The 27,415-nt window shown below is 42.5% G+C and overlaps 1 protein-coding gene across 7 annotated transcripts in view; it reads right to left on the reverse strand.

The window, feature by feature from the left end:
* Positions 1 to 27,415, reverse strand: part of u2surp (U2 snRNP-associated SURP domain containing) — a 99,084-nt gene that overhangs the window by 25,640 nt on the left and 46,029 nt on the right. For 6 of the 7 annotated variants that reach the window (XM_085989877.1, XM_085989875.1, XM_085989874.1 and 3 more), the window contains 6 exons: positions 26,644 to 26,809; positions 23,987 to 24,195; positions 21,538 to 21,581; positions 9,930 to 10,034; positions 9,724 to 9,790; positions 9,477 to 9,634 (listed from right to left, as the gene is read on the reverse strand). In XM_085989877.1, coding sequence (XP_085846003.1) covers positions 9,477 to 9,634; positions 9,724 to 9,790; positions 9,930 to 10,034; positions 21,538 to 21,581; positions 23,987 to 24,195; positions 26,644 to 26,809 — 749 coding nt within the window. Of the gene's footprint in view, positions 1 to 9,476; positions 9,635 to 9,723; positions 9,791 to 9,929; positions 10,035 to 21,537; positions 21,582 to 23,986; positions 24,196 to 26,643; positions 26,810 to 27,415 lie in introns of those variants that run through there. The other variant, XM_085989878.1, reaches the window with a different exon arrangement.

The raw sequence follows: 27,415 nt of genomic DNA on the forward strand, positions 1-27,415 counted from the left end.
AAGATGGGTCTCGAGGAGCTAATTACCACCCCCTTTTGTTTTGTACCATCATCCCTTGTCATTTAATGACTCCGATCTTCCACCCTATCAGAGACCTTCCCTTTCATTCTTGCCCCCACTTTTCCCTGGTTCTGTACTTGCTTATAAACTGTTAAATCTCTAACTTCTTCCAGTTCCAACGCAAGGTCATCAACCTGAAACGTTAACTCCGTTTCTCGCTGCACAGATACTGCCTGACCGGCTGAGTACTTCCAGCATTTTCTGTTTTTATTTCAGAGACTAGATGATGAGCAGAAAACCAGGTTGAGCAACATGAAGATGGAGAACAGAGTACAGGACAGGGCACTGCTAAAAACCAAAACAAAAAGGAAGAAGTAAAGTCCTTGAGAAGGGCCTCAGTGGGAGGACAGCAGCAGCCAGAGCTGGAATATTCAAGGCAAGAACTGGAATAATATCTAGTGTGGAAGATAAACTGGGAACCACGTGGCAGCCAATAATGAGCTGCAATGATCTGATTAGTCCATTGTGTGACAAAGTTCGCATTGACCAATATAAAAGGCTTACAACATTATAATCACACTGACATACATTAGACACATTTTAATGTTAAACTGTAAAATACAAGAAACATGTAGCACAGAAAACTAGTATGCAAGGGCTATAGTCGCTTGTCCCAATATTAGAGACATTACCATGATTCAATCAAAATATAGTTTGCTATATTCTCTCATCCTCATAGATCTTAACATTATTCTAGGGAACTTCAGCGGCTACTGTTTTACAGTCAGAGTCAAGCCTGTGCCGGCTCTCTGCAAGAGCACCTCAGCTAGTCCCACTCCCCCGCCCTTTCCCCGTAGCCCTGCAAATTTTTTTCCTATAGGTACTTCTCCAATTCCCTTTTGAAAGCCACGATTGAAACTGCCTCCACCACCCTTTCAGGCAGTGCATTCCAGATCCTAACCACTTGCTGCGTAAATTTTTTTCCCTCATGTCACCATTGGTTCTTCTGGCAATCACCTTAAATCTGTGTCCTCTGGTTCTCGACCCTTCCACCAATGGGAGCAGTTTCTCTCTATCTACTCTGTCTGGGCCCCTCATGATTGTGAACACCTCTATCAAATCTCCTCTCAATCGTCTCTGCTCTCAGGAGAACAACCCCAGCTTCTCCAGTCTATCCACGTAGCTGAAGTTCCTCATCCCTGGAACTATTCTTGTAACTGTTTTCTGTACCCTCTCTAAGGCCTTCGCATTCTTCCTAAAGTGCGGTGCCCAGAATTGGACACAATACTCCAGTTGAGGCCGAACCAGTGTTTTATAAAGATTCATCATAACCTCCTTGCTTTTGTACTCTATACCACTATTTAAAGCGCTCAGGATCCCATATGCTTTTTTAAACACTTTCTCAACCGGCCCCGCCACCTTCAGTAATTTGTGCACATACACCCCCCAGGTCTCTGTTCCTGCACCCACTTTAAGAATTGTACCCTTTAGTTTATATTGCCTCTCATTCTTCCTACCAAAATGTATCACTTCGCACTTTTCTGCATTAAATTTCATCTGCCAAGTGTCCATCCATTCCACCAGCCTGTCTATATCCTCTTGAAGTCTATCGCTACACTTCCAAATTTATCATCTGCAAATTTTGAAATTGTACCCTGTAGACCCAAGTCCAAGTCATTACTACATACGTATCAAGAAAAGCAGTGGTCCTAATACCAACCCCTGGGAAACACCACTGTATACCTTCCTCCAGTCCAAAAAAAACATTCACCACTACTGTTTCCCATCACTTAGCCAATCTTGTGTCCTTGCAGCCACTGTCCCTTTTATTCTATAGGCTTCAATTTTGCTGGCAAGCCTATTGTGTGGCACTTTATCAAATGCCTTTTGGAAGTCCATGCACACTACATCAACCCTCTCTGTTACCTCATCAAAAAACTCAATCAAGTTAGTTAAACACGATTTGCCTTTAACAAATCCGTGCTGGCTTTCCTGAATTAATCCACACTTGTACAAGTGACTTAATTTTGTCCCGGATTATCATTTCTAAAAGCTTCCCCACTATCAAGGTTAAACTGACTGGCCTGTAGTTGCTGGGTTTATCCTTACACCCTTTTTTGAACATGGGTGTTTGTTACATTTGCAATTCTCCAGTCCTCTGGCACCACCTCCGTATCAAAGGAGGATTGGAAGATTACGGCCAGTACCTCCGCAATTTCCATCTTTACTTCCCTCAGCATCCGAGGATGCATCCTATCTGGTCCTGGTGATTTATCTACTTTAAGTATAGCCAGCCTTTCTAGTACCTCCCTCCTCTATCAATTTTTAGTCCATCCAGTATCTCAACTACCTCCTCTTTCATAAAAACCTAAGAAATAGGAGCTGGAGTGGGCCATTCAGCCCCTCGAACCTGCTCTGCCATTTATTAAGATCATGGCTGATCATCTACCTCAACTCCACTTTCCTGCACTATCCCCATATCCCACGATTATCTTAATTTCCAAAAATCTATCAATCTCTGACTTGAATATACTCAATGACTGAGCCTCCACAGTCCTCTGGGGTAGAGATCTCCAAAGATTCACCACCGAGAAGAAAAACATTTCTCATCAGTCCTAAATGGCCGACCCCTTATTCTGAGACTGTGACCCCTGGTTCTAGACTCCTCAGCCAGGGGAAACATCCTCCCTGCATCTACCCTGTCAAGCCCTGTAAGAATGTTGTATGTTTCAATGAGATCACCTCTCATTCTTCTAAACTCGAGAGAATATAGCCCTAGTCTATTCAATCTCTCCTCGTAGGACAATTACCCCCATCCCAGGAATCAGTCTGGTGAACCTTCGTTGCACTCCCTCTATGGCAAGTATATCCTTCCTTAGATAAAGAGACCAAAACTGTACACAATACTCCAGGTGTGGTCTCTATATAATTGCAGTAAGACATCTTGGCCTAGAAATTGGGTATAGCCCCGCTTGGGGCGTTAGAATTGGCAGAGCGCAAATTTTATAGCCAGGCGCAACTTATCGACACCTCGTGCGATATTGGGTTGCAGCGCCCCAAAGGTGATTGAGGCGCGAGTTCAGGCGTTACACGGGGCACCTAAGGCGCTAACATGCCGGCACAACCCAATATCGGGGCGTCCAGCCGCAGCGCAGGTGCTCTCAATTACCCATGACCACGAGACTTGCAGGCGCCGGCCAGCTCTTAAAGGGGTGGGTCAGGCAGCTCCAGCATCCACACTCTGCGCCTTGTAGGCCTGCAAATCGGCGCAGGCCCTTCTCTGGTGCAAAAAACTTGGATCAGGTGGAGAGGGTGAGGCAGAGAGCAGAGCGCTTCAGCACTGAGTCTCTGGAGGAATTGGTGTCCGCAGTGGAGCGCCGGCGAGATGTCCTATACCCAGACAATGGCAGGAGGCCTAATCATAAGGACTACCGATGAGCTTGGAGGGATGTTTCTCAGAGGGTCAACTCCAGCAGCATGGCGACCAGGAGCCCTGTCCAGTGCAGGAAGAAATTCAACGACCTCACTCGGGTCGTCAGGGTGAGTGGAGTTAATGTAAACTTATGCATCCCTCCATGAGCACCTGACTTTATGGCTACAGGGTGTGCGATACCCCAATGGCCATCTGTCAGCAAGCACCCATGGCCCTTTCTGGTCACACACATCCACATTTGACTCAGGGCATCATGTAAGGGCTATTCCACCATGGGGGGCATGAGATCATCACTCAGGGCATCATGTAAGGGATGTTCCACCATGGGGGGCATGAGAACATCACTCAGGGCATCATGTAAGGGATGTTCCACCATGGGGGGGGGGGGGCATGAGATAACTCAGGGCATCATGTTACATCACTTCCCGTCCTTTGCCCTGCAGGCCAAGCTGGCACGGAACCGAAAGGAGCAGCTTAAAGCTGTCACCTTTCAGTTGTTTCCCCCACCAGCATGCTTTCTCAATGTGGACCCATGTCATAGCATTGCCGCACTGTTGCATCCCTTGCTGCCAAACTGTCCTTTTGCTAAAGCCACTCTTCAACCTCCCTGCTTTCAGATGCTGCATCACCAGCTTGGGTGCCGGCCCCTCAAGCTGCCAGTGCAAGTGCCTCTGGAGGCGACGACCAGGAGGAAACTGGACCATCCATGCCAGCCTCAGGGGAGCCACCGCATGTGGAGACTGGGGATAGTAGTTCCCTTGAGGGGAGGAGGGGGGGGCTCTGATGAGCCAGTTGCAGGGACCAGCGGCCTGCAGCAATGCGCGGGGGGTAGGGACACTCGGGGGCCGTCTCCCCGGAGGGCGAGGCAGGCCACCATGACTGCTGCACAGAGTGCAGAGGAGGTGCGGTGCCTTGCCGAAATGAGCGCCCAGACCCGGCTCAGGCACACTGAGCTTATGGCTGCAGTGGGGAGGATGCCCGAGTCCATCGACACACTGGCAAAGAGTGTGGTGGACTTTGGGGCAGCAATGGAAAGGACTATCCAGGGCTTCGGGGCAGCAATGGAAAGGTCTGTCCAGGGCTTGTCCGAAACAGCGGCAAGGACTGTTCCGGCCTTGTAGGAAGAAGTGGAAAGGACTGTTCATGGCTTCTCCGAAGCACTGGCAACTGCCACGCAGGTCCTCACTGCTGCCACGCAGTCACTTGCTGGCCTCGTCCACACGCAGATTGAGGCCACGCGAACACTCACTGCTGCCACCGTAGCTGCATCAGGCAGGATCACCCCAGGCCCTTACAGCACCACAGCAGGCCACGAATCTGTGGAGCAGTCGATAGCGGCAGATGATCCGGTGCGGCACCGTCAGAGTGCCAGTGTGTCGGCTGACAGCGGTGCAGGTGTCCTCTCTCTGCATGTGACCAGTCCTGATGCCACCGCTGGCACGTCAGCAGAGCAGCTGCCACCATCTGCACGGCACACTGCTAGCAGACATGCCCAGTTGGAGCAGCCTGCTTGCGGGACCTCCAAGCCCAAAGGTCGTCCAGGCCGTCCCTCAGGGGCTTCAGCGCTTCCAGACACTCAGCAGGCGTCCCCCAGCCTTGACGCAGCCACTGGGGTACAATTACGGAGGAGCTGCAGGGAGGGAAGGGGCCGACCTCGTAAGAGGAGTCGGTCTCCATCAAGGGGTCACCAGTAGAGGGAGGTGCTAAGACGTCTCTTTTTCCAGTTTTAAGGCACTCCACACCTGTTGTGTTTGTTTATTATGGTTTGGTTAGTTTTGCCGGGTTGCCACACAGTTATCTGTTAGTTTGTTAGTTATGATTTCTGTTGCCATTACGTTGTCATGCTGGAAGGAAGCACTTGTTTGAAAATAAAGAAAACTTTTTATTTACAATCGACCCGTACACTATTTACATTCATCGATGCCTTCATAGGCTTACAGCGAACCGGAGGGTGCTGTTCGAATCACAGCCACCATTCCGTCCGAGGGGCCTAGAACCGAGTCCTTATGAGCCTCTGACGAACAGCCCTTCCAGTTTCTGGAGCCCTCCCATCTTCCTCCTCCTCCTCCTGATCCTCCTCGCCCGCATGCTCCTCCTCCTCTTCCTCCTCGTCCGCCTGCTCTGCTGGACCTTGAGGGTCGGCTGGCATTGGCTGGGTGCGTCGAATGGCCAGGTTGTGGAGCATGCAGCAGACAACAACAATGCGCGCCACATGATCCGGCGAGTACTGTAGGGCGCCCCCCGAATGGTCTAGACAGCGGAAACGCTGCTTCAGCACACCAATTGTGTGCTCCACAATGTTCCTGGTGGCCTGATGACTGCTGTTGTAAAGCTCTTCTGCCAGGGTGCTGGGCAAACGGAGCGGGGTCATGAGCCATGGGCAGAGAGGATAGCCCTTGTCGCCCAGAAGCCAGCCTCGTGGGTGAGCCGGGGCCTCAAGGTGGTCAGCCTGAGGTCTGCCGCAGGATGAAGGCGTCATGGCTGCTGCCAGGGAATTGTGCGTTCACCGCCATGATCATCTGCCGGTGATCACAGACCAGCTGCACATTAAGGGAGTGAAACCCCTTTTGGTTGCGGAACTCCTCCGGATTCTGCAATGGCGCCCGCAAAGCCACGTGTGTGCAATCAATGGCCCCCTGCACCATGGGGAAGTCCGCAATAGCCGCGAAGCCCTGTGCGCGCTCCCCCTGCTTCTCCAGGGTCACAGGGAAGGTGATGAATTCGCACCTCCTTTTGTAGAGGGCAGATGTAACTTGCCGGATGCAGCAATGCACCGCAAATTGAGAGATATTAGATATGTCCCCAGCTGCTGCCTGAAACGATCCACTGGTGTAAAAGTTGAGCGCAACAGTGACTTTCACGGCCACCGACAGAGAGGTCCTGCACCGTATCCGCGGCTGCAGATCCCCAGCAAGCAGGTGGCACAGCTCAGTCACAACATCCTTACCAAATCTGAGCCTTCGCAGACACTGCTCCTCCGACATGGTAAGGTAGGAGACCTGCTGCCTGAAAACCCTGGCAGCGTATGGTCAGATTTGGCGACGTCCATTGGCCCATCCCGGCCCTCTCTCCCTCCGTCTGTGCCCTTGCCAGTTGCTCAGCCAGGATGACGTTCCCCTCCAAAGCAGCTCCCATTATTCTGGCCGACGAGTAAGACGCAGTCAGCTTTCTGGATCCAACTGTTCTGGACCCAACTGTTCTGGACAGGGTTGAAGGTCCCAAGGCTCCTCTGGCTCAATAAGAACAAGTCTGTGCCACTGAAGGTCTGCAACTCTCTCCAGCAGCGAGCAGTATGGCCAAGCCAAATGGCTGCCGGTTTTATACTAGTGCTGTCCCCTTTAAAGAGTGCCCCCCGAGTCCGAGAAGGACCTGGTAACGTTCCAGCCAACTGTCACCAATAGTGCCAGGCGGAACGGAGGGGGGCGCCACTGAATTTCCAGTATGGGGCGCCAAAAAGGCGTTGCACAATGAAATGACGTCATTATCTGGCTGCGCCCGCAAGCGGCCGCAAAGACTTAGCGCCGGCGCGACCAGGCTACTCAATATGGCCGGATGCGCTAGCATCACTGCGCACGTCCGAATATTGGGTAACGCCCCAAATCTCGGGCTCTTTAAGCGCTAATCGCTGGCGCAACCAACCGAATTTCTAGGCCCTTTACTCTTATACTCAAATCCTCTTGTAATAAAGGTCAACATACCATTTGCTTTCCTAATTGCTTGCTGTACCTGCACGTTAGCTTTCAGTGATTCGTGTACAAGGACACCCAGGTCCCTCTGAACACCAACATTTCCCAATCTCTCACCATTTAAAAAATACACTGCTTTTCTATTTTTCCTACCAAAGTGGATAACTTCACATTTCCCCACATTATATTCCATTTGCCATGTTCTTGCCCACTCACTTAGCCTGTTTATATCCCCTTGATGAAGCCTCTTTGTATCCTCCTCACAACTTACATTCCCACCAAGCTTTGTATCAACAACAAAATTGGATATATTACATTTGGCCCCCTCAACCAAATCATTGATATAGATTGTGAATAGCTGAGGCCCAAGCACTGATCTTTGTGGTAACACAATAGTTACAGCCTGCCAACCCAAAAATGACCCGTTTATTCCTACTCTGTTTTCTGTCCGTTAACCAATCCTCAATCCATGCTAGTGTATTACCCCCAATCCCACGAGCCCTAATTTTGTTTAATAACCCCTTGTGTGGCACCTTATCGAATGCCTTCTGAAAATCCAAATACACCACATCCACTGGTCCCCCCTTATCTATTCTGCTAGTTACAACTTCAAAAAACTAACAGATTAGTCAAACATGATTTCCCTTTCATAAATCTGTGTTCACTCTGCCCAATCTTATTATTTTTAAGTGCCCTGTTGCCACGTCCTTATTAATAGCAGCACGGTGGCATAGTGGTTAGCACTGTTGCCTCACAGCACCAGGGACCCAGGTTCGAATCCGGCGACTGTCTGTGTGGAGTTTGCACGGGTTTACTCCGGGTGCTCCGGTTTCCTCCCACAGTCCAAAGATGTGCAGGTTAGGTTGATTGGCTATGATAAATTGACCCTTGGTGTTAGGGGAATTAAATGCGTGGGGTTGCGGGGATAGGGTGGGATATGTGTTGGTGTAGGGGTTATGGGGATCGGGTGGGATATGTGTCGGTGCAGGCTCGATGGGCCGAAATGGCCTCTATCTGCACTTTGGGGTTTCTGTGATTCTGTGAATAGATTCTAGCATTTCCCCTACTAGTGATGTCAGGCTAACTGGTCTGTAGTTCCCCATTTCTCTCTTCCCTCCTTTCACTACAACTTTGGCAGCATCTTCTTCCTTGGTAAAGACAGATGCAAAGTACTAATTTAGTACCTCATTCTCCATGCGTAGACCTGCTTTTTGGTCCCTAAATCGACCCCAACCCTTCTCTTACTACCCGTTTACTATTTATATGCCTATAGAAGACTTTTGGATTCCCTTTTAGGTTAGCTGCCAGTCTATTCTCATTCTCTCTGTTTGCCCCTCATTTCCTTTTTCCACTTCCCCTCTGAACTGTCTATATTCAGCCTGATTCTCACTTGTATTCTCAACCCGACATCTGTCATACCGTTTTTCTGCTTCATCTTACTCTCTATCTCTTTCGTCATCCAGGGAGCTCTAGCTTTGGTTGCTCTACCTTTCCCCCTCGTGGGAATGTATCTCGACTGTACCTGAACCATCTCCCCTTTAAAGGCAGCCAATTGTTTGATTAGTTTTGCCTGCCAATCTTTGATTCCAATATACCCAGGCCAGGTCCATTCTCAACCCACTGAAATTGGCCCTCCTCCAATTAAAGTATTTTTACTCTAGATTGCTCCTTGCCCTTTTCCATAGCTAATCTAAACCTTATGATACAGGAAACTTTGGTTTATCCGGAGGTTGTATGTCCGGAAACCTTGATCTAACGGCAGAAATCAGCAGCCGTTTTGTTAGGTTTTTTTTCTTTTTTTTTCTTCTCCTAGCATTTTTTTTTTTTTTATAAAAACAGTCAGTCAGTCTCTGGAAAGCCTCTCTGAAGCTGTTGCTAAGCTACAGAGACGCTTCCAAGGCACAGGCCGACTGTTTACAAGCTGTTGCTAAGCAACAGTGTTTGTTGTCAGATACGGAGATGAAAACCTCTGTATCCTTCAACATTAGCGCTGGTCTGTCCGGAAGTTTTCATAGATCGGCATCACGCCGGTCCCGAATATCACGAAGTTTCCTCTACTATGTTCCCTAAATGTTCCCCTGCTGACACTTGTTCCACCTGACCCACCTCATACCCCAGAACCAGATCCAGCAATGCCTCCTTCCTTGTTAGGCCGGAAACGCACTGATCAAGAAAGTTCTCCTGAACACTTCAGAAATTCTTCCCCCCCCCCCCCCTCTGCCCTTTACACTACTACTATCCCAGTCTATATTAGGATATTTGAAGTCCCCCATTATCACTACTCTAACATTGTAAATAAACCAGAAAAAGGTTTCTCATAACACTATTAAACATGCAGAGACACTTATATAACTCACTCTTCTTTCAGCTGCCCCTTCTTCACATTCTCCTCAACACGTGACTCGGTTTCTTCTGATATTTCTTGTAGATACGGGTTTAGAGGTGGTGGTCGCCAAAATGATCCATTCTTGAACATGCGGAAATCCACAGTTCGCCACTTGGTTGGCGAATCCCCCTGTCAAACAAGTAGTATTCATACAGATTAGCATGGTGGAATCTTCATTTGTAAATATTAAATATTTTGCAACTATTAAACTAATATACCTGTAGTATCGAATACAATTTCCATCTGTAATAAACATGGGCTGGGCTTTGATTCTCAAAAAGGAATCTGAAAAATACAATATTATTTCTTACAAACTTTCTGCATGCTAAAGTTGATTTAAAAAAAATTGTTTTTTTAAAATTACTGAATATGATTATTGTTAAGCAAATGATAATAATTCATGGATACTGAATTAAATAAAAACCTGAACATGGGGTTGCTAATTTCTCTGTTCATAATCATGGCTTCGAACATAGGTCCTTCACGCACCACAAATTCGATCATCCGATGAATAACACACAGCAAGTTTCTAAACAAAACAAAATCAAGATAATCCATTCACAAATCCATCCATTTTAACAAGCTAAAGAACGAATCTATATAATAAATGCTTTTCCAAAACACAGCAGGCAGGTACTTTTCATTAACAAGCTTAGTAATCTAAGCAGCATCTTAATTGGTTTTGGTAACCAACTGGGAAGCAAAATGGCTAGATTCTGTTCAATACAAAAACCCAGTGTTTTCATTTGCAAAGCAGAAATGTTTCTGGTCCACCCTCAGATTTTGTTCTTGAAACCTAATAGTTGTAAACTATATTCTGGCCAAGTAACTTCCATAGTTACTCTAAAGATTTTACCAGTCATAGTGGTGAAACTAAATATACTATTTTTATCAAGTATCTTTCTAGTCAATAAAAGTTAAATTTAAGTATTTTTGCAAGCATTCCAATTAATGGTGCCTTGGATGAAGGGTTTTAATATCAACAGGCATTCACATTTCCAGAACATATTGAACAGAAAAGTTGATGGAATGATGTTTAACATATGCTACAGTTAAAGTAACTAATAGTTTGGTTCAAGAAAATTACACTTGTATGCATTACTTTCCAGGCTTTGACGGCAAGTAAAAGATGCAACAGATTAAAAAAAAAACACATATACACAAAAAACAGCATGATAATGCTCCTATAAGGCAAGTTTTAAAACTGAAACAACGTTCTGAAACCAGAGTACTGAACAGTTTGCAGCATCTATAATAAATGACATTTGTAGAATGGAAGTTTAAAAAAAGTGTATATATGTGATCACATCATTCAAGTTGATTTGATTTTACTGTTCAACAGTATGGAGAAGGGGGTCTTTGTCTATGGTCAATCTAACATTAAATAAACATCATTCAACTGCAATTACTCTGGTATTTTGTTAGTGGAGTTTTACATTAGCGATGGTTGATTTAACAATATTAGCTCGTCTTGTACTATTCTGACATTTTTCAGAAGAAGTTTTTATTTGCAGTTATAACGGCGGTTTAAATATCAGTAACCGCCCACCATAAATTGGCATTCCAACAATCCAATTGGTCAGCACTAATCTATCTGATCACCAACTGGCTTCTTGCAAGGTCAGGTGTTGAACCAATTTTAGACAGGCAGTTACTGATCATACTTCTGTAACCTTTATAGAAATGAATGACACCAATGTATGGTCCTGGAGACCGAAGCAATGCATATTCTGCAAGCTTGATTACAGTCCGGGGACACCATTGGGAGAGAAAACCCATCGAAGTTTAATTGTTGGTGCCTCACTAATATTTTAGTTTGTATCTTAATTTGATCACTTATTATAGCTAACAACCATCAATACCAAATATAAAGCTATTCCATCACTAGCACTGCAGCATCGTCATGGGTTTACTTTTTTTAATTCACAGAAATTAGAGCACATAAAAGGAGGCCATTCAACCTCATCATGCCTAAGCCAGTTCTTCAACTGGAGCTATCTACTCTTTCACAATTTCCTTGCCTTTCCACGTATCCTTTTATAGTCTTCCTATTCAAATACTTCCCTTTTAAACATAACTGTGTCTACCTCAGTTGCTACTTGCGCCGAAACAGTCCATGTTTTAAGAACTTGTATGAAGAAATTTGTTCTATCCACCCCACCCAACATTCTATGACTACTCTACAGTTACAGGAAAAATTGTCCCCTCATTGTAGGATAAAATGCTGTAATTTTAAAAATAATTATAGCTGCTATTCAGGTTAAATGCGTAATTGAAGCAACCAGCTAGTCAATACTTGAGTTGCAACATATTGTACTCCGTGCATTCCAAAGTCAATCAATTTTCAAACATGTATCAAACACTGAAGGCTGGTTTATTTAAAAGCAGGCAGCTAGTGGGCATAATCCCATGTAAAGTACTCCTTGAACCACTGAGCAAGCATAATTTGAAGTTCATTCTTACAGGCAGGAGGATCTCCCAATTACAGATTAGTCTGAACTGTGATCACCAATTTCAAGAAAGGAGATACCATCACTGACACAACCAAGAGCTACTTCGGTCCAAAAGCAAAGTTTAAAGACTACTAGAATTTAATTTTTTTTTTTTTTTTTTTTTTTATAAAGTGGGCTTTTCAGAACTAATTTAATTATTTTATGTACTGATTGAACTTCTTTATACTATAGAGCAGCAAATTTCAGCACAAAGACATTCGGCATCAGCTCTGAACAGCCTACATATCTAAAAAAATACCAAACTCCATGCCGACAGGTTAGCAAGCATTGGTGATGTCAGAAGATTATGTCCTATCTTGGAGATGGCAGGCATGGTCTAGCACTGGAGAAATCTATAAAATGGAAGCTCCTGCTCACTTACACAAATGTAAACGTTAAAAAACAAGAACAAGCTAAATACTAATGAGACACCGTGGATGAATAAAGCCATAAGGGAAAAATTGAGGGTAAGGAAAGAGGCATACATTATGTACATGGACAGCAGGGGAGAGCATGATAAGGGAGAATACAAAGAGATTAGGAGAGAAGTCAAAGAAACAATTAGGAAGACAAAGAAGGACTATTAAATTAAATTATCAAGGAAGGTAAAACAAAATAGTAAAATATTTTACAGGCACAAATAAAAAAAGGTCGGTCGGGATGGGAATAAAGCTACTAAGGGATGGACAGGATAATACTACAGGCAGTAATAGAGAACCCTGAGATATTAAATAATTACTTTGCTTCATAATTTACCAGGGAGATAGAACAGGTAGATGACATCGGATGATGAGATTAGTAATGAGATAACTGCATTTAAAATAAAACGAGGAGATATATTAAATAAACTAATGAAACTCAGGATAAAACCCCTGGTCCGGACGAATTATATCTGCGCATTTTAGAAGAATCTGGGGAAGAGATAGCAGAGGCATTACTACACATTTTTAGTAATTCGTTAGAAAAAGGTGTAGTGCCAGAGGACTGGCAGATAGCTAACGTAATACCTATATTTAATAAGCGAGACAGAACATGTCCAGGAACTGTAGACCAGTTAGCTGAACATCAGTGGTAGGAAAACTAATGGAATCCCTACTAAAGGAGAAAATGGAAGAACAGCTAGAAACCAAAAATATACTAAATAGTCATCATGGGTTTCAAAAGGGAAAGTCTTGCTTGACTAACCTCACTGAAGATTCTGAAGAGGTAACAGAGAATAGACAAGGGTAATGCCGTAGATGTAATTTATCTAGATTTTCAAAAGTCCTTCAATAAGGTAACATATAATAGACTAATGAATAAGGTCAGGGAATGCGGAGTCGGGGACAAGTAGCAGATTAGATAGCTAGCTGGCTTCAAGACAGAAAGCAGAGAGTAGGGGTAAAGGGTAGTTATTCAGAGTGGCAGAAGGTGGGAAGTGGTGTTCCACAAGGATCAGTGCTGGGACCACTGTTGTTCACAATTTTAATTAACAATTTAGACTTTGGAATCAAAAACACAATTTCTAAATTTGCAGACGACACCAAATTTGGGGGTGGGGTGGGAGATAATCAATACTGAGGAAGACTGCAACAAATTACAAGATGACATTAATAAACTTGCAGAATGGGCACATAATTGGCAAATGAAATTCAACACAGATAAATGCGAGGTCGTACATTTTGGTAAGAAAAATAGGGATGTCACATATTACTTGGAAAATAAGAATTTAAATGGGGTAGAAGAGCAAAGGGATCTCGGGAGTAGAAATACATAAATCACAAAGTATCGACACAGGTTAACAAGGCCATAAAAAAACAAACCAAGCACTAGGGTTTATTTCTAGAGGGATAGAATTGAAAAGAGGTGAAGTTATGCTAAACCTGTATCGAACCTTGGTTAGTCCACACTTGGAGTACTGTGTGCAGTTCTGGTCGCTATATTATAAAAAAGGATACAGAGGCACTGGAGAGGGTGCAGAGAAGATTTACAAGGATGATACCAGAAATGCGACGGTATACCCATCAGGAAAGGAAGAATAGGCTGGGTCTCTTTTTCTCTTGAAAAGAGAAGGCTGGGGGGGGGGGGGGGGGTGACCTAACAGAGGTATTTAAAATCATGAAAGGTTTTGATAGAGTGGATACAGAAAGAAGGTTTCCACTTGTGGGGAAGAGCAAAACTAGAGGCCATCAATATAAGATAGTCACCAAGAAATTAAATAGGGAATTCAGAAGAAACTTTTTTACCCAGAGTGGTGAGAATGTGGAACTCGCTACTACAGGGAGTGGTTGAAGTGAATAGTATAGATGCATTTAAGGGGAGGCAGTTAGATATGAGGGAGAAGGGACTAGAGGGTCACGCTGATAAGAGTTTGATGAGGAAAGACGGGAGGAGGCTCAAGTGGAGCATAAATGTCGGCATAAATGTTGGGCCGAATATCCTATGTACTCGCTAAAGTTTAGGGTGTACAAAAGCCTGCAAGACTGGGGCAATGGAAACAGGGTAAAAAATAACCACCACTGCCACCTGCCCCCATGCTGACAGTGCCACTTATTACCTCTCATCTTTCTACTAGTGGAATGGGGAATTTGCTTTCCAGTTGCCTGCAACACTGTTCAATGATCACACAGCTGGGTTTGTAATTCAGCAGGATCCCAGAGGTATTATGGAGGCATCAGTCTACCTGGTGGCTCTCAGAGCTCACTGAGGGAAAAAGTCACAACAGTGAAAGACCAAGGACTCATTGTTGCAAACTCCAGAGTAGAACACCTACCACTTGAGGTACCAGGCTACTATACTGCAAAAGGTATGCGGTAAATATACTTACAAAAAAAAAATTGGAGGATTTAAATCTGCCATACCATACTCGATACTCCCCTCAAAAAACAATCTCATATCACCTCATTAGTGCAATTTATGAGGAAATTTGATATTTACTGCATACTCAATGCAAAGTACTCCCTTCCCCCTTCAATTATTCCACTGCTAAATATATATTTTTAACTAAAAAGTACCTGGTAGGACTACAATTCCTGTTTATGCCCAACCCGAAGTGTCTCATTTTGATAAAGAATGTTTTGTGAATCTACTCAGTTGGTGCCAGTTGTAGGCTCGGTTAAGGGGGGTTAGCACATCTCTGTATCCAGTACCTCAAGCTAGGGCAGTCAAGACATTGTATAGTTCACCACCAGCCAAGTATATAGCAGAACTCAGTCTATGCTGAACCAAAATAAAAATGAAAACTGCTGCAGGATCAGCCCCGGCTGAATCAATTGACTACACTTGCTGAATGAGCCCATAGCTGGGTGGCTTCTGACACCTTTGCCATCCAAAACTGGGGAGGCCCATGAGAAAGTAGAATTAAACTTCATCTTTTATTTAAAAAAAAGAAAAACCACAGTGGAACCATTTTTGTTATTAACGTTGGAACAAAAATTAAATTGCCATATCCTAACATAAGAAATAGGAGCAGGAGTAGACCATTCAATAAGATCATGGCTGAACTTCTACGTCAACTTCACCTTCCCACACTATCCCCAAATCCCTTAGTATCCAAAAATCTATCGATCTCTGTCTTGAATATACTCAACGACTGAGCATCCACAGCCCCCTGGGGTAGAGAATTCCAAAGATTCACAATCCTCAGAGTGAAGAAATTTCTCCTCATCTCAGTCCTAAATAGCCAACCCTTATCCTGAGACTATGACGACTAGTTCCCGACTTCCCAGCCAGGGAGAAACATCTTCCCAGCACATAATACAAAAAGCAAAATACTGCAGATGCTGGAAATCTGAAATAAAATTTTAAATAAAAAGAACCTTCTTGCAATTTAGTATACTGTATTCGCTGCTCACGATGTGGTCTCCTCTTCATTGGAGAGACCAAATGCAAATTGGCTGGCTATTTTGCGGAACATCTCCGTTCAGTCCGCAAGCGTGACCCCGCGCTTCCGGTCGCTGTCACTTGAATTCTCTGCTCCACTCCCACGCTGACCTCAGTCTCTTACACTGTTCCAACGAAGCTCAACGTAAGCTCGAGGAACAGCACCTCATCTTCCTATTAGGCACTTCACAGCCTTCTGGACTCAACATTGAGTTCAACAATTTCAGACCATAACCTTTGCCCCTATTTTTTCACATGGCAGCTGTTGATGATTCTGCCATTCCCATTTACACCTCTTCTAGAGTCATCTTTTGTTTCTTTTCTTGTCCCATTACCATCTCCTTTTGCCTTGCACCATCATCCCTTTTGTCATTTAATCACTCCTGCCTTCCACCCTATCACAGACCTTCCCTTTTGTTCTTTCCTTCCCCTCCCCCCTTTGCCTGCCCCTGCACTTACTTAAAATCTGTTACATCTCTAACTTTTCCCAGTTCTGACACAGGGTCATCAACCTGGAACATTAACGGTTTCTCTCTCCACAGATGCTACCTGACCTGCTGAGTATTTCCAGCATTTTCTATTTTTATTTCTCCCAGTATCTACCCCGTCAAGCCCCTTAAGAATTTCATGTTTCAATGAGATCATCTCTCATTCTTCTAAACTCTAGAGAATATAGGCCTAGTCTACTCAATCTCTCCTCGAGGTAGGACAATCCCCCATCCCAGGAATTAATCTCGTGAACCTTCGTTGCACTCCTTCTAAGGCAAGTATATCCTTCCTTAGGTAAGGAGACCAAAACTGTACACAATACTCCAGGTGCGGTCTCACCAAGCCCATATATAATTGTAGTAAGACTTCTTTACTCTTGTACTCTAATCCCTTTGTAATAAAGGCTAACAGACCATTTGCTTTCCCAACTGCTTGCTGTACCTGCATGTTAACTTTCTGTGATTCATGTACAAGAACATCCAGGTCCCTCTGAATACCAACAATTCCCAGTCCATCACCATTTATAAAATATTCTGCTTTTTTATTTTTCCTACCAAAGTGGATAACTTCACATTTCTCCACATTATATTCCATCTGCCACGTTCCTGCCCACTCACTTAACCAGTCGATATCCCTTTGCGGCCCCTTTATATATTGCAGCAATGTTATTTGTAAATGTCAAAAAAATAACTTTTTTTGTTTACTTAATTACATGCATAACTATCAAGCTGGGCAGCAAAACAGTCAAGCAGATTCAATAATTGTGAATCTAGTCAGGAACAGTGGAAATGGAAATTCAAATATCACCAAAAGTTTGCAACACAAACAAAAATGAGTCCAACATTACAAAATTGGTTCATTCCTGTCAATTCAAAAAGGTAACTGCACAGGCCAATACACTAAATGTAAAGAACCACCTCCTTTTTGGGGTGATAATTAAAAAAAAAAAAAAAAAAAAATTCTCTACGCAAGGTGGGGGTTTCTGGAGACATCGGTTTACAATGGGAATGGTTACATGCTTCAAGAGAAAATTATCCTCACCTCAGACAACATCACATTCTTTGCACCCCCTTTCACATACATTTATATGCAAAACAAAGGAATCCTAAACTAATTATTTGCAAATAAACTATTTTTCAACCACTTCCTAATATTTTTTAGTCCCTTCTCTTTTAGCCCCTGCCCCATAACATTCCCAAGCTGAGATGTTTAGAGAATCGACTCCAAGGTCTCTTATCAATACTGGCCGACACTTTGAGAGAATCTTACAAGCACCATCGGCTTGACGGGATTCTCCCACCAATTTCCCACCCTGCACACAGAGTCCCGAGACTCCACTTACTGCTGCTTTCCCCCACCCCACCACCACCATCAGCAAGATTTGGAATTTAGCATGTGGGGTTAGAAGATGCGAATCCACATTCTACCACTGTGGGACTCCTAAAGCATTCCAAGACACAATTCGCCGACATTACCCCTCTGAAACTGAACGTAACTTCAGGATTTACCACTTTATTTCACGCTCAACATTTTAAAAAAGTGAGGATAAAAGCTGCTTTTTATTTTCTGGTTTGCTGTCTGAGAATTCTTCAATGTGATTGGCTGCTTAGACAGCTTGTTGACATCATTGCAGCTCGTCACTGGGAATCCCCATTACACAGCACTACAATCAATTGCACGACGAGAATGTAAACTTCTTGCCAGCAATCGCAACATTGTAAACGTCAAAAAACAAATTACTTTTTTGTTTACTTAGTTACATGCATAACTAATAGGCTGGGTAGCAAAACAGCCATGCAGATAATTGAAAATAATGGGGATTAGTTGTGCGGTGGGGGAAAAGAAATAGAATTAAAAGGTTAAGTACTTTATATTAAAAGTACTTATCCCATAGCCACCTTGTCCTTTAGTTATTAGGAATCGTTCAGATACATAAAGTACTGAGTTTTGATGGGAACTATGCCAGTAAGCAAAAAGCCTTTTTTCTTTGCAAGCTAAAATGGCTTACCACCCTTGGAAATGACCAATTTGAGAATGCATATAAAATTAATTACCCAAGACTTGACGGGAATTTTTAATTAGGTTTCTCCATGTTACACAGTTGCAAATTGCATTTGATCTGGACACCTAAACTTAAACCTACTGCTTACACCTGCTGACTTGCAAAATTTTAAACAGAAATATCCTTATTCAAACCCTTCTCGCAAAAAACAACACTGCAGAGAAAACTTACAGTTTGTTAATAAATACCACACTGTTAATAAACCTACCTTAAGAACACCAATGCAAGTTTAGGCCCGTGGCACTAAAACCATACCTGTGCAATGACAGTTACAGTCCACAGCAGTCACTTTCAAGTCTTAATTTTTTTTTAAATATTAGAAAGTACCCAGGTACTAATATTTTGAACTACATCCCCAACTCTTAAGGTCTAACAGATAGTTTGATCTACATTTAATTTTGGCCACCAAAAGACTGTCACTTAGACCCACTCAATTTCTCAAAAAATACACTTATGCACCTATAGGATCTGAAGTATTCAATAACAAAACTCATTCACCCTGGCATCACATTCCCCATAACCATCCCTTTTGAAAATATTCTAAAAATATGCAAAAAACATTAAATCTAAAAGCTCACAAGTTTCCCTAAAATATCTGATAGAAGAAATTTTGACTGGATTTTGTTTTGTTGGGGGCAAGGGGAGATTTTGTTTGGGGGAGAGGTTGGGGGGGGGGGGGGGGGAAGGGGAGAGAGAGGAGCAATTGCTGTAATTTGAGAAGCGCAAGTATTTTGTTCAAACTCACTCCAACCACACCATGCCCAAGTTGACTTAAACACGAAAGCATCTTTCTACAATCTACCAAGTTGCTCTGAAAAGTATGGTCATAAATAAACATTTATCAAACCATTTTTATTCATTGAGGTTTTTTTATTAATTGTAGATCAGTATCCAATTTTTGTTGGCCATGAACACACCAAGTCTATACTGTATATGATTTTAATTCTTGGAATTCATGGACAGCATTTTTAAAACAAAACAGAAATTGTGTGGTTAGTATTGTAATCAAGTGAGAAATGTCCAGCATCCTCTGTACATTTCTCAAGTTAGTAATTTTTAGGATAAGACATCACCATTAGGGAGCAAGTGCATGTGTGGAGAGCTTAGAATCCTCCTCCATTCGTAAAAAGGCCAAAAATCGGTTGAAAACATATTTAATTGAAAAAAAAAATGGCAGCAGGACCATAAATTGCGATAAATATATTAGGGCCAATAACGATTGAAGGATTCCCCGATGTAACCAGGATCTTTCAGCTAGACAGAAAGTTGTTAAAAAGGTACATTGTGCAGATTTTGTTTTCCTGAAGCTAAAATCCCAACCGTGGTAGCCAACAAATAAAGGATTAAAAAAAAAACAATTCAACTAGAGTCAATGAAGCTGATCGTACCAATGACTCTTCAAAATCTGAATACTTTCCCAATCCATTCCATGGTGCTTTGTTCAGGTCCCTCGCTGCAACAGGCAGTTCAGCTTGTGCTGCTCACCACGGCCAAGGTCAAACGTCATGAAGAGTTTATTTAAAAGATCAGTGCCCATCACGGTCAAATTCTGGTGATGGTCTTAAGAATTTTGATGAATGTGCATTGCAAGGCAAAGTTCTGGTTCAGTTGAGCAAGGGAACCCCATTATAGATTCCTCAGCACTACCTTTCGACACCCCTCCCCCCAAAACAGGCAAATCCAACCAAACACATACTGCTTATCCCACACACTGAAGACAATGGGATTACAGTACAAAAGGTGCATTCAAAATACAAGAAAATGTATGGATCACTGCTCTGAGCCTTCCACTTGCCTACTTCAAGATAGCTACAGATCTCTTACTCCATACCCAGCTAACGAAAGACAGATAAGTTATTTCAGATAGACCTAATTTCTCAGTTAGCCAAATAATGCCATAACCAGTCTAATCTACTTTTGATCAAATGCTATAATAGACCAATCTCTGTTAAACTGAAGTTAGAGATACTTTCAAATGGTCTATGGCCATGATGCAATGAACACAATTTTACTGAAGGTGCTCGAGAAGTAACGTCTTTAGTTTAAAAGCTCAATTCAAAAAAAAGTCCTGACCACTATCACAGCCAGCTAAATTAAATTAAACTCAATTGCACACTTAATATTAAAACATGGGTGATAAATAGGAGCACATGTGCAGCTATCAACTAACAAATTCTGCTTTATTTCCCATCAAAACAGCAATCCAATGAACTTGATGTAGCAGCCAATCACTATACAGTCAGAGTGCACCAGTGACCACATCGGTTTTGATTTTGACTTGATTAAGTTACTCTGGTTAAATACATGCAAATCCAGCCAGCTAGTGCGGACACCATCAATTGGATTATCTCAAATGCAAGTTTTAAAAAAAATTATGCAGTCATCTCACAAAAGTTACACTTTTTGTAATTCCCAACAAATTTCTAAGTGATATTTACCAGCAGCTGCAAGCACCTTGAAAAGAGTATAGATAAAACAAAGCTTTTAGGTTTAAATATTCAAAACTTCAAACCAAAACAGGGTTTTTGCATCTAAATGCTTGATAAATTTAATCCAACCCAGATAGAACTGCTGTCATTGACATCAATTATAGACGGTACACGGTAAACCCAAATCCATACAGCTCTATGTAAACACACAACACTCAATATTTATAAAACATCTTAAATGTACAGCACCTCATTCAATTTCACACCTTCACTGTATCACATTAAAACAGAGCATCAGACAAGCAAGATTTCAAAAAAGGGACAAACCAGTGTTGTCTCTGAACAATTTAAATTGCGGCTAATTTGGCATAAGCATGGAAAACTGTAACCAACAAAAATGCAGCTGAATTTTGTACCCACATCACGTAGCTTAGGGTAAGTATTGAACATACCAATTTAACACTGTGCTACACTGTAAACTGACAGAGGCGCTCTGTAACACAGGAATTCTCTTGTGTTTACCAAACCTGTAAGCAACTACCACACAAATGTCGCCCCAAACATTCAAGGGAACCATTGCTCAGCTATCCAGAAACTTAGCCCAAAGCACATGATTGACAAATTATGTGAGAAGTCATTTTATACAAGGGACACTTTCCACTATCAGCAGCAATGAAAAATGAATGAAGAAACGTGTACCTTTCTGTTGGGATAACCACTTTGACTATGGCGTGCGACAGAGTCTGTATATGAAGTCACATCAGATAATAAAGATAGGATATATGAGTATTGGCAACTTAAGCAGCAAGTACACAAAAATATAAATACAATATGCATTTTAAAAACCTTCAAGAAGCCAACATTTATACTGTTATAAATCACTTATCAAATTAAAAAATCTATTTAAGACAACTGAAATGTGCTATCGAAAAAGCAGGGATAGAAATAACTGTAGATATTTGTCTTGACTATGGCAATGGAATTAGAGCTAGGACAAACCTCGGATACGAGAAACGTTTAATATGGGAACCTTTCCTGGTGCTCATCGGGGTAGTTTATATTTTGTACACCATATCCAAAGAATAATAAATGGCGAGATAGTTATTTTGATGGGCAGGAGGCATGTCACATGAATCTAGATTAATACAGTACCATGTTGATATGTGAACGTAGAGTGTGCAACTTGGAAGCAGTGAGGTACCCATAACTCAACTTGTGACATCAAGAAACATGTAATCCACTCACCATTGAGGTGTATGGGTAACATCTTCTTGAGAATAGTCACGTTTTACACATCCCATCTCTCTCCCCTCCCCACCCCCCACCGTTATCCTTTGGTATAATCTAGCATTGCAATTTACATAAAACTAATTAATTTGAAATGGAAAAACTCATATGTAGGCCAACACTAAAATATATATAAGTGCCCAATTAATGATCTTATACTTTGTCCCAGACCTAATGCACAAAGCAAGTCTAAAGACAAATATATCTAAACAGCTATTCAAAATACTAAAGAAATGTACAAAGCCAACAAGGCAAAACTTTTGGAAACTACTGTACAACTTTCTCAAGCTACTGTACAACTCTCTGATGCTGTTTGAGATTACTTAAGATACGGAATTTGTTGGAAGAATGTGAAACATCATTTTAACTTTAAAATGATCAATTCTACGTTAAAATATATCTTCCTATCAATTGCCTGGAATAGGATATAAGCTGCTCATTAATATTAACTTGAAAGTGAAAATTATCTACCACAATTCAAAAATGCCTTTAGACTTTGTGGACAAAATGTGTAAATGAGTTGAGAGAAAAATTGTAAAAGAAACTCCGACTACACAAATTGCAGCAACTAACCACCACCTGCCCCAGCCCCACCCCCCAACCTAGTTTGTTACTAGTAGCCTTCCTTTTGCCCATATTGGCATTTTGCTTACTGTCCAGCAACCTCTGCAAAACCATCCTCACAAAAAGTAGGCAAGCATTATTTCTGAAGTTAATCCATCACTGCAGTGAAGGGGTTTCTACCAACAACTACAGAATAGGTAAACTATGTTGGATGTCTGCACTCCAGGCCAAGAGATAGGAATACCACACTGTAGTAGCACGTTCCATTTGAAAAAGAGATTTTAGGAAAAAAATGCCTAAGATCAGTTTGCATCACGAAAGGTGCACATCAAGCTGTGTTGTGGAAGTCAGCAACAGCTTTTTCAATGAAAAAGGCTGGCTGATAGAAGAGAACCTCTGCCAGCTATTTAGAGGCAAAAGTAGAGGGGTGGAAGATATCAGGGTGGGGAAAACAGGAAAATGAAGGAAATAAGTCTTGGATTTTAAACAAAACTACAAAACTAAATGCAAGCTTTCTGCCTCATGGGAGGATTAGGTAAGGGTCTAAAATAATTGGCCCTCCCTCACTGGAGGATATATTTCAATCTTGAGAAACACTACTTAACACAGCAACATCCTGCTGGGACTATGGAGACCTCAAAGTCAGCTCATCAAAAATAAAGGGTGTATGTTATGGGGCATGCTCAGTTGCCTTTTGTTGGGTAGAGGGGAACTTTACAGACATCCCTCAGAGTTATGGGCAGAATCTATAATAGGGCAAATTGTGCATGGTCTGTGGAAAGAACAGGCTTTCAATCCCCGCTTTAAATTCTTATATTCTCTTATTTTGCAGTTTTTAAACAAATATTTATAGTATAGAGAAGTGCTATATAAATGCACGTTCTTTCTTCTTTCTATACCTTTCAATGGACAAGGGGGAAGTTTAAATAAAAATTAAGTCTTGAAGTAAAGACTTGTATGAGAACTATATTTAAGTGAGTCTACAGGTTTTAGCTGTTACTACCTAACTGCAATAACTACTCTCTCATTTTAAATATTTAGCAGCAACTGATACTATTAAGAGCATTTGGTTTAGACATTAAAAACAAAAAAAGTTGATTTCTATCCCTGAAGAAACGCTGGTAAACATATGCTAACCAATACAGAAGACATATCTAACAAAACCCTATCACAGTTCTTTATTAAAATTTATTTTACTTATTAAAAAATCTACACGAGAACCACAATACACAAATGCACAGTTCAACTGCAGTGACTTCTATTCCGACAGACTCCTCACCTAGACTTTTTAAATTACCTTTTCAAAGTCGTCTTGATTTTTCGGTGGCATCACTGGCGTTGTGGGGTTTTTTAGCCTCTCCCGTGGTTGGGCGTTGAAAGGTAACCCAGATGGGGGTGGTGGTAGAGTCAACTCCATCATAGCAGGTGGAATATAAATTGGGTGAGGCGGAATGGGCACAGCCTTACCCCAGCCCAGCTTCATTTCGAATTCCATAATTATCTTCCCTGAAATAAATCAAAAACTTTGTGAATTGAAGTACAGATGCAGTATTGCTGTTTCCTACTAAAACTGGATGGACAGCATTTTTTTGTTTTGTTTTGAAGGTGTGTTTAACCTCTTTTTAAAAAGGTGTGTTTCTCCCCTACCCTTGTATGGTCTCCCTGCACCTGCAGTTGAGAAAGAATGAGGGCAAATAGTTTTTGTAACTCTGCCAATACACTAAAACTCTTGGGAAGTAAGAATGTCAGAGGTACTTTCACTTCCTCCCTTGGGTAAGCAGTCAGCCTCCCCATCACTGCATGTTTTGCAACCATTTTTACTTTACATAAAGTATTACCCCATTTTAGGTTTCCTCTGGCACCTAGGACCACCCCAGCATTATGGGTTACAGTGGAGTTGTCCAGCCTTTAGAATCAGTGGACGCATCTATGTGTCATAACTAGTGAGTCCACTGCATACGATTCAATTGTTTCAATCAGTTAGAATCCTGATTAAACACCATGCCCATTCCCATTGTGCTTTTTGGAACTACCATTTCCACCTTCTTCACCTCGGTCTGTCTCTCTCCTTCCTCTTTCACTTCAGTCTCCTCTCCATTTCTGCTGCCCTCACCCTACGCCTTTACTTATCTGTAATATAGCTTTTCTCTGCCCCTTCAGTTTTTACCTCTATTCCTGGTTTGTCTCTGCAACCGCAGATATGGACTCGGGTAGGCAAGCTAAAAGCCATAGCATCAGTGACAAATACATCCGGAACATGATGTGAAAAGTATTCACGCTATGCGGCGGGTGCTCCGAGAGGCTTTAGATTGCTAGCTTTCCACACATAGGAACAGGAAAGGCCATTTAGCCCCGCGAGCCTGTTCGGCCAGTCAATGAGATCATGGTTAATCTGTGACCTAACTCCATATACCCGCCTTTGCCCCATATCCCTCAATAACGACGATACAAAGATGGGAGGGAAAGCAGTGAGTGAGGAGGACATAAAAAACCTGCAAAAGGACATAGACAGGCTAAGTGAGTGGGCAGAGATTTGGCAGATGCAATATAATGTTGGAAAGTGTGAGGTTATGCACTTTGGCAGAAAAAATCAAAGAGCAAGTTATTATCTAAATGGAGAGAAACTGCAAAGTGCTACATTACAAAGGGATCTGGGGGTCCTGGTGCATGAAACACAAAAAGTTAGTATGCAGGTGCAGCAGGTGATCAGGAAGGCCAATGGGATCTTGGCTTTTATTGCAAGGGGGATGGAGTACAAAAACAGGGAAGTCTTGCTGCAGTTATACAGGGTATTGGTGAGGCCACACCTGGAATACTGCGTGCAGTTTTGGTTTCCATATTTAAGAAAAGATATACTTGCTCTCGAGGCGGTTCAGAGAAGGTTCACTCGGTTGATTCCGGAGATGAGGGGGTTGACATATGAGGAAAGGTTGAGTAGGTTGGGCCTCTACTCATTGGAGTTCAGAAGAATGAGAGGCGATCTTATCGAAACATATAAGATTGTGAGGGGGATTGATCGGGTGGATGCGGTGAGGATGTTTCCACTGATGGGTGAGACTAGAACTAGGGGGCATAATCTTAGAATAAGGGGCTGCCCTTTCAAAACTGAGATGAGGAGAAACTTCTTTATTCAGAGGGTAGTAAATCTATGGAATTTCCTACCCCAGAGAGCTGTGGAAGCTGCAACATTAAATAGATTTAAAACGGAGATAAGACAGTTTCCTAGCAGATAAGGGAATTAGGGGTTACGGCGAGAGGGCAGGGAAGTGGACGCGAGTCTAGGTTCGGATCAGCCATGATCCTATTGAATGGTGGAGCAGGCCCGAGGGGCCGTATGGCCTACTCCTGCTCCTACTTCTTATGTAATACCTTTGGCTAACAAAATTAACACTCCATTGGTTGCTGGCACACAATCTTAGCACGGCTGTGTTGGACTGCTCCAAGGTAGGCTGGGGAAGCCCCAACAGAAACATCTCTCTTGCTTCCCGTACAGAGCACACCGAGTGAGAACTCTATTAATGAAAGCAGTCAAATCCAGAACAAGCTGCTGGCAGAAACAGCTGATCTTCTGCCCGACAATACCCGTGTCTTCAAATACATCAGCTACCTAACAGATCACAATCCCAACAAATCCATCCAGGTACACAGAGCGTACGTCAGAATGAGCATAAGGCACACAGCAGGAGCAAGTGCAAAGAGGGGGCAGACAAAGACACATCACAGCAAGGGTGGACGAAGACAAAGCTTTACCACAAGGAGAGGGAAGAGAGGCAGACAGACACAGATGTATAAATCCATTCAGTTAGTGCAGAACACAGGTGTAGGATAAAGTTAACCATTTCCCATCACTTCACCTTGATAAGCACACAAAACATGTTATGTTTTCAAAAATAATTATACTTTCTACACAATTTTGCCTTGACATAACAGTAAATTCACTTTCTAACTTCTCACCATTTAGATTTTTCAAAGCTCTTTCAGCATCTCTCCTGTTCATGTAAGCCACAAATCCGCAATTTCTCTCTCGGGCTCGCTCTTCTTCTGTTCTGGGCCACATAATCTTAACACTAGCCAAGGGGCCAAAGCGTCCAAACTCCTGACACAGCATTTCTTCATTCATCTGTACATCAGAATGAAACATTTTGTGGAAGCCAAGGAAATTTAGGCGATTAGATAAAATTCATTTGCTACAAAAGCAGCAAAATAACGGTTTCACTTTTCACTGGTATAAATCCTTCGCAACAATAATGTCAAACATTTCAAATTCATGTTCTGTGAGAATACAATTGATGTGTCATACTAGATTCATTAAGTGGCTTCGAAAAATACAGGATTTATCTACTTGAAATGCAGAAAACAAAAGCTTATTTTTAACCATGTGGTGCTCCTGTAATTACTTTGGCAGTAACTTTTTTTTAATGTAGTGTATCTTGTACATAGACACAAGTATTGTATTCTTGCAAAACTTTGTACATTCTTCCTATATGAACCACTCAAGTTTTCTAACTTCTTCACTAGAATTTTTTTTTTTTTTTTAAATAAACAAGATTGATTAGGCGCAGTCCAACATTACATTTTCTTTTAAGTTTAGTCGTCTACAGCAGCTATGCATGTTAGCCATGGCAATTGTGCTCCTCGAGAACCATTCAGCAGATGGTAGGCATTTCCCTACAGAGAACGATGGACTATTGAAGAAAGGTACCCTCAAGTAGCTGACTGCAGAGCA

Source organism: Somniosus microcephalus, chromosome 6 (genome assembly GCF_052327205.1).
Source record: "Somniosus microcephalus isolate GS21.2 chromosome 6, FLI_Smic_1.0, whole genome shotgun sequence".
Taxonomy (NCBI): domain Eukaryota; kingdom Metazoa; phylum Chordata; class Chondrichthyes; order Squaliformes; family Somniosidae; genus Somniosus; species Somniosus microcephalus.